Source organism: Oncorhynchus tshawytscha, linkage group LG10 (assembly GCF_018296145.1).
Source record: "Oncorhynchus tshawytscha isolate Ot180627B linkage group LG10, Otsh_v2.0, whole genome shotgun sequence".
Classification (NCBI taxonomy): Eukaryota; Metazoa; Chordata; class Actinopteri; order Salmoniformes; family Salmonidae; genus Oncorhynchus; species Oncorhynchus tshawytscha.
Genome location: NC_056438.1, coordinates 12,168,683 through 12,180,830, shown reverse-complemented (window position 1 = coordinate 12,180,830; position 12,148 = coordinate 12,168,683). Strand labels below are relative to the sequence as shown.

Genomic DNA, 12,148 nt, shown 5'->3' with positions numbered 1-12,148 from the left:
ATTTAACCAGGTAGGCTAGTTGAGAACACCTTTATTTAACCAGGTAGGCTAGTTGAGAACACATTTATTTAACCAGGTAGGCTAGTTGAGAACACCTTTATTTAACCAGGTAGGCTAGTTGAGGACACCTTTATTTAACCAGGGAGGCTAGTTGAGGACACCTTTATTTAACCAGGTAGGCTAGTTGAGAACACCTTTATTTAACCAGGTAGGCTAGTTGAGAACACCTTTATTTAACCAGGTAGGCTAGTTGAGGACAACTTTATTTAACCAGGGAGGCTAGTTGAGGACACCTTTATTTAACCAGGTAGGCTAGTTGAGAACACCTTTATTTAACCAGGTAGGCTAGTTGAGAACACCTTTATTTAACCAGGTAGGCTAGTTGAGAACACCTTTATTTAACCAGGTAGGCTAGTTGAGAACACCTTTATTTAACCAGGTAGGCTAGTTGAGAACACCTTTATTTAACCAGGTAGGCTAGTTGAGAACACCTTTATTTAACCAGGTAGGCTAGTTGAGAACACCTTTATTTAACCAGGTAGGCTAGTTGAGAACACCTTTATTTAACCAGGTAGGCTAGTTGAGAACACCTTTATTTAACCAGGTAGGCTAGTTGAGAACACCTTTATTTAACCAGGTAGGCTAGTTGAGAACACCTTTATTTAACCAGGGAGGCTAGTTGAGAACACCTTTATTTAACCAGGTAGGCTAGTTGAGAACACCTTTATTTAACCAGGTAGGCTAGTTGAGAACACCTTTATTTAACCAGGTAGGCTAGTTGAGAACACCTTTATTTAACCAGGTAGGCTAGTTGAGAACACCTTTATTTAACCAGGGAGGCTAGTTGAGAACACCTTTATTTAACCAGGTAGGCTAGTTGAGAACACCTTTATTTAACCAGGTAGGCTAGTTGAGAACACCTTTATTTAACCAGGTAGGCTAGTTGAGAACACCTTTATTTAACCAGGTAGGCTAGTTGAGAACACCTTTATTTAACCAGGGAGGCTAGTTGAGAACAAGTTCTCATTTGCAACTGCGACCTGGCCAAGATAAAGCAAAGCAGTTCGACACAAACAGCAACAACAGAGTCAATAACACAGTAGAAAAAGTCTATATACAGTATTTGCAAATGAGGTAGGATAAGGGAGGTAAGGCAATATATATATATATATATATATATATATATATATATATGAATGTGCAAGTAGAGATATTGGGGTGCAAAGAAGCAAGATAAATAAATAAATACAGTTTTGGGATGAGGTAGTTGGATGGGCTATTTACAGATGCTAATTTTGACGGAGAGGAAATACATCCTCATTGAAGACAGCACACGGGGCAAAATGAGTTTGATACCACTGCGTTAACCACCAATATCATCAACATACCATGTCACCATATAACCGTTATCCTAACCTCACCATGTCAGCCACATGTCTGTTCTGTACGGATGCAGTAGTGTTAGGGTCACTCTCCCATCCTACCTGTGTGTGGGCCTGAGGTCCCAGGTTTTCCCGTCTGTATCCAGTATTACATAGTCAGCCAAGCCGGCTCCAGACATGTTGGTCCTCACAGGGTGGCTGAAGCCCTGGAACAGATCACAGAACTGTTTAGACAGGGTTAGGAGTGTGTGTGTGTGTGTGTGTGTGTGTGTGTGTGTGTGTGTGTGTGTGTGTGAAGCCCTGGCAGAGTTTAGAGTTGAATAATAATTCTGTCATTAAAACATCATGTTGACATCATGGACGGTCAGTCCTTGCATCCATATTTCCATCTATAACTTTGTGGTTGCATTTCTCCAGCATCAAGCCTCAGCTGTTTCCTCCAAAAAGGGTTGGAGGTAACCACTTTCTTGTTGTTTGAATCCCAGATTGCCCCTTTAAATCGTCAGTGTCCATGTGGCCAGTGGCCTGGGTGGCCAGTGCCCAAAAGTGAATACAGTATTGACACATATAAGTCATTGTACATTAAATCATCCATGTACCTGGAAGGCCAGGTTGTGGGTGTGTCGGGCCAGGTTCCCCCCAGAGAGCCACTCCCCTGAGGCCTTGACCCTGTGGACAGCATGGGCCATGAACAGCACGGAGCTGTAGATGGTCCCAAACAGAGGAGACACCTGGAGAGGAGAGATGGGCGGGAAAGTGAGATGGAGAGAGCAGAGAGGGAGTTCAAGATGGTGAACAACGCAGAAATAATGAGGCATAAACCTATTCACATCCATGTTTGACAAATCTCAGTCCAAACGGTTTCCGCAATCCGTCAAGAATCAAAGGATGATGCTTGGTTGGACTTTGAAAGTATTTTTATTTTTCAACTTATCGCACACACACACACACACACACACACACCGTATGTATTTACCTGTGTTGGCTTGACATTTCCCGCTATCTCTCCCCTGTCTATAGCCTCCTGATAGGCCTGGTAGAAAGATGTCTTGGGAGAGTCTATAGTGACTGTCAACACGGCATCGTAGGCCTTTAAATTAAATGAATGAATCCATTTTATTTGCCAGATTTAGAACACACATACAGTTTCCTCAGTCATGTGAGTACAACAATACACACATTAAAAAGGGATTGAGGATTAAAGTCAGACTAGTAATCATCGTTATTAGATGGGCAAGAGAATAGACAGCTTGGGCAAGAGGGTGTCAATGCGATACAATTCAACTGAAAATACATACACTATGCAACAAATACGCTTTACATATGCTGACACACAACAAATACGCTTTACATATGCTGACACACAACAAATACGCTTTACATATGCTGACACATAACAAATACGCTTTACATATGCTGACACACAACAAATACGCTTTACATATGCTGACACACAACAAATACGCTTTACATATGCTGACACATAACAACTACCAAGACTGATCACCTTGAGTAGCTTGCTGTTGCTCCTCAGGGCAGGGTAGGTGACATTGTGGTAGGGTAGGCTGTAGAGTAGCGTGTCGTAGGGTAGAAACACCAGGGATCCCTCGGTCAGTCTCATGTCCTTTGCTGTTTCTAGCAGGAGCTTCTGAGGTCCCCCTCCGATCAGGGCAGAGTGCATACACATGATCACCACTAGGGGGGAGTGACGAGAGAATACAGGGGGAAAGTGGAGAGAAAAAAGAGGAAGAGCTTATAATTATTTGTTTTTTGGGGGGGGGTGCTTTATCCTGTTTATCCTGTTACACACAAGTGTGTAATGAAATGTGTCTTGTATATCCCAACTCCCCCTGAGACACCCGCAGGAACTGGGGTCATGATTGTCCAGCGCCCCTGGAGCGATTGGGGTCAAGTGGCTCGGTCAAGGGCACAACTACAGATTTTTCCCCATGTCATTCATTGTCTTTCTGGGATTCGAAACCAGCGACCATTTGAATACTGGCCCAAAGCTCTTACCTCAAGGCTACGTGCCTATAGCTTACTGGTAATCTAAGAAATTAACTTGACTTGACTGAATAAGTGAATGTATGAGTTCCACCATATCACAACCGGTCACACTTTTTGAAGTTTTCAAACTGAACATAAGTTTTTCTCGATAGTGTGAAGTGGCTTCCTCTCTTCAAAAGATTTAGAGTCAAAGTAGCATTCCTCCTTGTGTATGATATCAGTACTCACATCGTAGGTCCTCCACCTTCTTGAGCTTGGCCAGGGTCTTCCTGACACTACCAGGGTCGTTACCGATGGTAACCACCAGCCTCACCGGCATCCCATGACTCCTCAGAGAGTTGGCCACCTGCAGAAAGGTCAGAGGTCATAGTTCCTTATTGGACAAAGTTACAGTATAAAAGTGCCCAATGCAGTAACATTCTGTTAAAATAAATAAATAATAATAATGATGATAACAACAATAACAATAATAAACATTGTATTTTATTAGCGCCCAACGCAGTAACATTCTGTTAAAATAAATAAATAATAATAATGATGATAACAACAATAACAATAATAAACATTGTATTTTATTAGCGCCCAACGCAGTAACATTCTGTTAAAATAAAGAAATAACAATAATAATAATAATAAGAAGAAGAATAACAACAATAACAATAATAAAACATGATTATTATTATTGGAAAAAGCCTTTTCGTCTGACGTTAAGGCGGCGTTAATGCCGAACTCTCACCATCTGTTAAAGCCTTCGCTCTTCTCTTTTCAAACCCACGATTGGTAATTGACCTGTTTTATATGAGCTTGCTTGCGCTGAGGTGGGCATCCTGAAAAACGTGCGCCAAAGTGCCAATTTCAGTATAGTGGGAATGGTTGGTCTAATGGTTATGGATTTTCACAACGAATGCGCAGCCTATCCAGCCGTGACGCACTGTTTCCCACATGCAATTGGAACACGAGAGATGTGCTTTTTGTGCCCATAAACCTCGTATTTAGACACGTAAAAAACAAGTGTTTTATCCCATTTCATTTCATTTAATTAAAAAACAAGCATAGTCTTCCCTCCTCTCAATGAAGGCTTCTTTTTTTTGTCCTGCCTAGTGCATTGGCCAAGTCGTCAAGACTATGGATAAAGGGTTTGGCTCATGAGACGCTTTGAAATAAATCTTAATCACCAAAGCTTTATGAAAAGATCAAGTTTGGGAGAAACAAAACAATCATCGGACATCTATGTAGGTTATCTATGTAGGTTATCTATGTAGGTTATTGTTGGTTATTTTAGGTTATTTTACATTATTTTTTCAATATGTCCATCGTGGAACGAGAGATTAGATAACCTGGTGACACTGGTGTTTATAAATATGTCAGTTATTTTTCTGTAAAAATGGTTTGTTTTCCATTTTGTTGATTAGAAAACAAGCTCTTATAGGCCACCCTTACTCTGCTATAACGAAAGCTGGTTCAACAACCGTGTGTCTGGTGTCTGTCTTATCCTGGCCATACATTAGCCAAGTAGTGTGTCTGGTGTCTGTCTTATCCTGGCCATGCATTAGCCAAGTAGTGTGTCTGGTGTCTGTCTTATCTGGCCATGCATTAGCCAAGTAGTGTGTCTGGTGTCTGTCTTATCCTGGCCATGCATTAGCCAAGTAGTGTGTCTGGTGTCTGTCTTATCCTGGCCATGCATTAGCCAAGTAGTGTGTCTGGTGTCTGTCTTATCCTGGCCATGCATTAGCCAAGTAGTGTGTCTGGTGTCTGTCTTATCCTGGCCATGCATTAGCCAAGTAGTGTGTCTGGTGTCTGTCTTATCCTGGCCATGCATTAGCCAAGTAGTGTGTCTGGTGTCTGTCTTATCCTGGCCATGCATTAGCCAAGTAGTGTGTCTGGTGTTTGTCTTATCCTGGCCATGCATTAGCCAAGTAGTCGGTCCATATAAGGCTTCTAAATGGTTTACTCCTGAGGCCTTTACAGTCACATTATTCACAATGTAACCTTTATTTAACTTGGCAAGACAGTTAAGAACAAATTCTTATTTACAATGACGGCCTACCCCGGCCAAACCCTCCCCTATCCCAGACGACACTGGGCCAGTTGTGGTCCTCCCTGTGGGACTCCCGATCACGGCTGGTTGTGCCACAGCCTGAGACCGCTGCGCCACTGCAGTACATATTCCATTCGGCTTGTATTCATCTCCATTTCATAATAGCACCTCGTTTCAAGTTTTAATGTCACATGCACAAGTGTGTGTGTGTGTGTGTGTGTGTGTGTGTATGTGTGTGTGTGTGTGTGTGTGTGTTTGTGTGTGTGTGTGTGTGTGTATGTGTGTGTGTGTGTGTGTGTGTGTGTGTTTGTGTGTGTGTGTGTGTGTGTGTGTGTGTGTGTGTGTGTGTGTGTGTGTGTGTGTGTGTGTGTGTGTGTGTGTGTGTGTGCGTGTGTGTACCTTGATGGAGGTCTCCACCCAGCTCTCCTCTGAGGAGGCAATGATGCCAACTTGTGCCCAGCGGAAGTGCTGCATGAGGCTGATCAGCACCCAGGTGGGTCGGGGCATGGAATGGGCAAAGGTAGGGTGGCTCCGCACATCATCCAGCTCATAGCCAACACATCCCCACGAAAACACCGCCTGGGGAGAGGAGAGAATAGAATGGAATATAACGGAATGGAATACAATCCATTACATGAATAGATTCCAAGACATTTCCTACCCACCTTGTTCCAGCCCTTGCCCAGTAGCGATGCAGCGTCACAGTACCCAGGGTTGGCCGGCCCGATGAAGCCTGTAGCCCTGGTGAATTAATGAATGAACGTCTCAAGTCGCCCTGTAGGACCCTGACAGGATTTTTTTGGACATATTGTAAAGAAAAGTAATGTACATTACAACAAACCTGGTATAGAAGCCCATGAACCCATCCAGAGCCCTGGAAGTCTCACATTTCTCTTCCAGAATGACATAATCAAAAGTGGCTGCCAGTGAGAGGACAGGGTCTCTATTGATACATACCAGACAGATCAATCGATTAGTTGATCAAAGGCATCCATAGACATTTGAAAATTAGGGACAGATACCTTTAAATAAACAAGATTATGTTCGGAATAAAAAGTATTTGTTGCATTTTTTCCCTGCATAACTTAAGTAAGCATATTTCATAAACTAATCGGCCTTAGCAACCAACAACTAATCAATTCGGAAAAACGTGTGTTGAACTCATCCCTACCTGCTGATTCTGGTAACAGTTGTGTTGAACTCATCCCTACCTGCTGATTCTGGTAACAGTTGTGTTGAACTCATCCCTACCTGCTGATTCTGGTAACAGTTGTGTTGAACTCATCCCTACCTGTTGATACGGTTGACTGCCAGCTGGGCCGCCACACTCGGCAGCGCTTTGGAGAAGAGAGGGTCACATGACCACGGCCCTACCACCCCGACACGGAAGTGAGCAGCGTGAGCAGGGGAGGGTCCAATGAGCCAAAGGACGGCAAGCAGGAGGAACCAAAAGACACCATACTGATAGCGAGGGAGCTGGAGGGAGCGAGGGATGGAAGGAAATAGAGGGGAAGAGATAGGGAGGGGGCGGGGTGTGCCTTAGGGTGGTCAGGGGTTGTGTGTCCGTGCGCGGCCCATGTCCGAGTTTTGCTGTGGAAGGCACAGAGCGGTGGTCGCATCTCAAGGATAACACACGCTATGCACACGCCAAGCCGCTGCTCCACGCGTGTCACTGCAGTCACAGGTCCTTAGATGACAAAGCTCTAACCGTGTCGGCCCCAACGTCCTGAAGATCTGAGACAATAGGAGGACCATCAGCATTCACATATTGTGACCAATCAAAATTGGTTTATATTGTGTTCGCATATCCATCTGTCAGAAAGTAAAAGCAGCCCCTACAAGATCATGTCATGTTGACAAATCACCTGTCTAACCATTCCTTCTACACACTGTTTCTACACATTCCTTCTACACATTCCTTCTAACCATTCCTTCTACACACTGTTTCTACACATTCCTTCTACACATTCCTTCTACACATTCCTTCTACACATTCCTTCTACACATTCCTTCTACACATTCCTTCTACACACTGTTTCTACACATTCCTTCTACACACTGTTTCTACACATTCCTTCTAACCATTCCTTCTACACACTGTTTCTACACATTCCTTCTACACACTGTTTCTACACATTCCTTCTACACACTGTTTCTACACATTCCTTCTGCACATTCCTTCTACACATTCCTTCTGCACATTCCTTCTGCACATTCCTTCTAACCATTCCTTCTACACACTGTTTCTACACATTCCTTCTGCACATTCCTTCTACACATTCCTTCTGCACATTCCTTCTGCACATTCCTTCTACACATTCCTTCTACACATTCCTTCTGCACATTCCTTCTGCACATTCCTTCTGCACATTCCTTCTAACCATTCCTTCTACACATTCCTTCTGCACATTCCTTCTGCACATTCCTTCTAACCATTCCTTCTACACATTCCTTCTGCACATTCCTTCTGCACATTCCTTCTACACATTCCTTCTACACATTCCTTTTCTACACACTGTTTCTACACATTCCTCTACACACTGTTTCTACACATTCCTTCTACACACTGTTTCTACACATTCCTTCTACACACTGTTTCTACACATTCCTTCTACACACTGTTTCTACACATTCCTTCTACACACTGTTTCTACACATTCCTTCTGCACATTCCTTCTACACATTCCTTCTACACATTCCTTCTACACATTCCTTCTACACATTCCTTCTACACATTCCTTCTACACATTCCTTCTACACATTCCTTCTGCACATTCCTTCTAACCATTCCTTCTACACATTCCTTCTGCACATTCCTTCTGCACATTCCTTCTACACATTCCTTCTACACATTCCTTCTACACACTGTTTCTACACATTCCTTCTACACACTGTTTCTACACATTCCTTCTACACATTCCTTCTGCACATTCCTTCTAACCATTCCTTCTACACATTCCTTCTACACACTGTTTCTACACATTCCTTCTACACATTCCTTCTGCACATTCCTTCTAACCATTCCTTCTACACATTCCTTCTGCACATTCCTTCTAACCATTCCTTCTACACACTGTTTCTACACATTCCTTCTACACATTCCTTCTACACATTCCTTCTACACATTCCTTCTACACATTCCTTCTGCACATTCCTTCTACACATTCCTTCTGCACATTCCTTCTGCACATTCCTTCTAACCATTCCTTCTACACATTCCTTCTACACATTCCTTCTACACACTGTTTCTACACATTCCTTCTACACATTCCTTCTGCACATTCCTTCTGCACATTCCTTCTACACATTCCTTCTACACACTGTTTCTACACATTCCTTCTACACATTCCTTCTGCACATTCCTTCTAACCATTCCTTCTACACATTCCTTCTGCACATTCCTTCTAACCATTCCTTCTACACATTCCTTCTACACATTCCTTCTACACACTGTTTCTACACATTCCTTCTACACATTCCTTCTGCACATTCCTTCTACACATTCCTTCTGCACATTCCTTCTACACATTCCTTCTACACACTGTTTCTACACATTCCTTCTACACATTCCTTCTGCACATTCCTTCTAACCATTCCTTCTACACACTGTTTCTACACATTCCTTCTACACATTCCTTCTGCACATTCCTTCTACACATTCCTTCTACACACTGTTTCTACACATTCCTTCTACACATTCCTTCTGCACATTCCTTCTGCACATTCCTTCTAACCATTCCTTCTACACATTCCTTCTGCACATTCCTTCTAACCATTCCTTCTACACATTCCTTCTACACATTCCTTCTACACACTGTTTCTACACATTCCTTCTACACATTCCTTCTGCACATTCCTTCTGCACATTCCTTCTACACATTCCTTCTACACACTGTTTCTACACATTCCTTCTACACATTCCTTCTGCACATTCCTTCTGCACATTCCTTCTACACATTCCTTCTGCACATTCCTTCTACACATTCCTTCTACACATTCCTTCTACACATTCCTTCTACACATTCCTTCTACACACTGTTTCTACATTGTCATGAATTGGCAAAAGTTACTTCACACCGATGTCTGTAATTCTACAGGCTGTAAACGGCTCTACTAAAACTCAGGATTATCTGACTAAATATGACCGTGGATTTATCATCCATAATCCCTATCCCGCGTAGGCATCTCATATGAACCTTTGGAAAGACTGTGGCCTAACGATAGTTGTACGGTTTTAAATAATAATTGATCTAATGTTTGCATCAATCAATTTCAGGCTACTTGTTATTAGAAAGAACACATATGTTGATTATATTTTGGCTTTTGTGTGTTAAGCCTATGAAATATTGCCAACAGTAACTTCTTAACTCACCTTTGTTTATGGGTTAATATACAGATACATCACTTACCATGCTAGGAGGAGAAGGAGGACTAGGCTTACTTCAATTCTCCTCTATGGCGTTGCCTCCTCGGCACAAAAGTAGGCCTATCACAGAAAAGGAAAGTGTCAGCGAAGTCAAATGGATCCAAGTTACATCCTCAACGACACACAAAAACAACGGCAAGGTTTCACATACCAGCTCAAAGACTATTTGGCCTAAAGAAATGCAATGTTTTAAGACGCACATAACTTAATATTTTATTTGTATTTTGGCCTATCGAGCGAAAGTTCTTCCACTGGGCCCGGGTGCGCCATACAAGTGAGCGGCAAATCTCATAATCCTCTCACCAGTATCATCTCAACGGAGAGTGAGGGTGTGTGACAACCTTTGCGACCTAGAACAAGTGACCCTTCAGATTATATCAAATCCAATCTTCTGCAGCCAGCTATGACAGGCCTGTAACACCTTCCTATGGCGCTGTGGGAGTTCTGATCGTGTAGATCCATCGTAGGCCATTAGGCTCATTTGTATGCTACAATGGTGGGATAATTGATAGCAACATAACAAACATATTCTACTTCTGAACTCTCTGGGACAGAACAGAACACCTGCAGGCTCTAGATTCCAACCTGGCATTCCATCTGGATCTCCCCTGTAGGCCGATATCGTCCATGGAGACTTTCTGATTTATTCCATATGCTCCATCTGCCTTGTGGAATGGGTGTCTGCAAGTGGACGTGGTTCTCGATATTTGATGGAATTACCTTTAGACATCGATTTAAAGTCTGTGTTGTGTTTTTACCTTGTAATGGTAAAGCTAAAGATCTGTGAGTAAACTGATCCTGGACCTGTACCAACAGTTGGGCAATTTAGCTGGTGTCTAAATGGACAGTTCTTTTTCTTGAAGCTGGAGGGCAGCAGGAGACAACAACTTCAGTGCAGCAACTTCAGTTATTTACAATGACGGCCTACCCCGGCCAATTGTGTGCTGCTCTATGGGACTCCCAATCACAACCTGATGTGATACAGCCTGATGTGATACAGCCTGGTGTGATACAGCCTGATGTGATACAGCCTGTACAGCCTGATGTGATACAGCCTGGTGTGATACAACCTGATGTGATACAGCCTGGTGTGATACAGCCTGTACAGCCTGATGTGATACAGCCTGATGTGGTACAGCCTGGTGTGATACAGCCTGATGTGATACAGCCTGATGTGATACAGCCTGATGTGATACAGCCTGGTGTGATACAGCCTGTACAGCCTGATGTGATACAGCCTGTACAGCCTGATGTGATACAGCCTGTACAGCCTGATGTGATACAGCCTGGTGTGATACAGCCTGATGTGATACAGCCTGGTGTGATACAGCCTGATGTGATACAGCCTGGTGTGATACAGCCTGGTGTGATACAGCCTGTACAGCCTGATGTGGTACAGCCTGATGTGATACAGCCTGTACAGCCTGATGTGATACAGCCTGTACAGCCTGATGTGATACAGCCTGTACAGCCTGATGTGATACAGCCTGGTGTGATACAGCCTGATGTGATACAGCCTGATGTGATACAGCCTGATGTGATACAGTCTGATGTGATACAGCCTGATGTGATACAGCCTGTACAGCCTGATGTGGTACAGCCTGATGTGATACAGCCTGGTGTGATACAGCCTGATGTGATACAGCCTGTACAGCCTGATGTGGTACAGCCTGATGTGATACAGCCTGATGTGATACAGTCTGATGTGATACAGCCTGATGTGATACAGCCTGTACAGCCTGATGTGGTACAGTCTGATGTGATACAGCCTGATGTGATACAGTCTGATGTGATACAGCCTGGTGTGATACAGCCTGGATTCGAACTAGAGACTATAGGGACACCTCTTGCACTGAGATGCAGTGCCTTAGACCACTGCACCACTCTGGAGCCTGGCTAACTGTTCTATGAGATTCCCATGTGGAACCTTCTGAGCAGAGAGTTTCCTTCTAGAATTCTATAATGGAATGATAGAAAACAATGCTGATTCCACTGTTGCTTTCCTCCTTCTCCCAGACCTACTCAACCGATTCACTGTGATGAACTAACTTGTACTATTTCCTCCTTCTCCCAGACCTACTCAACCGATTCACTGTGATAAACTAACTTGTACTATTTCCTCATTCTCCCAGACCTACTCAACCGATTCACTGTGATAAACTAACTTGGTGTTGGGAACAAACAAGAAGATTTAAGTGAGGGAACGTAATGTTTTAGGCTTGGCAAGCACTGTTTAACTTTATCTGTTCCCTTCTTCGTCTCTCTCTCTTTTTCTCTCTCTCACTCTCCCTCTCC

At 43.3% G+C, this 12,148-nt stretch overlaps 1 protein-coding gene across 1 annotated transcript in view; it reads right to left on the bottom strand.

The window, feature by feature from the left end:
• Window positions 1-10,583, bottom strand: part of LOC112236596 (retinal guanylyl cyclase 2-like) — a 33,063-nt gene extending 22,480 nt beyond the window's left edge. Inside the window, exons 1-10 of the mRNA XM_042329324.1 lie at window positions 10,574-10,583; window positions 6,719-6,965; window positions 6,269-6,370; window positions 6,093-6,168; window positions 5,827-6,006; window positions 3,618-3,735; window positions 2,890-3,077; window positions 2,359-2,472; window positions 1,982-2,113; window positions 1,485-1,588 (exon numbers count right to left, since the gene is read on the bottom strand). Of these exons, the coding sequence (XP_042185258.1) occupies window positions 1,485-1,588; window positions 1,982-2,113; window positions 2,359-2,472; window positions 2,890-3,077; window positions 3,618-3,735; window positions 5,827-6,006; window positions 6,093-6,168; window positions 6,269-6,370; window positions 6,719-6,965; window positions 10,574-10,583 (1,271 nt within the window). The remainder of the gene's footprint in view (window positions 1-1,484; window positions 1,589-1,981; window positions 2,114-2,358; window positions 2,473-2,889; window positions 3,078-3,617; window positions 3,736-5,826; window positions 6,007-6,092; window positions 6,169-6,268; window positions 6,371-6,718; window positions 6,966-10,573) is intronic.
• Window positions 10,584-12,148: the final 1,565 nt, after the last annotated feature.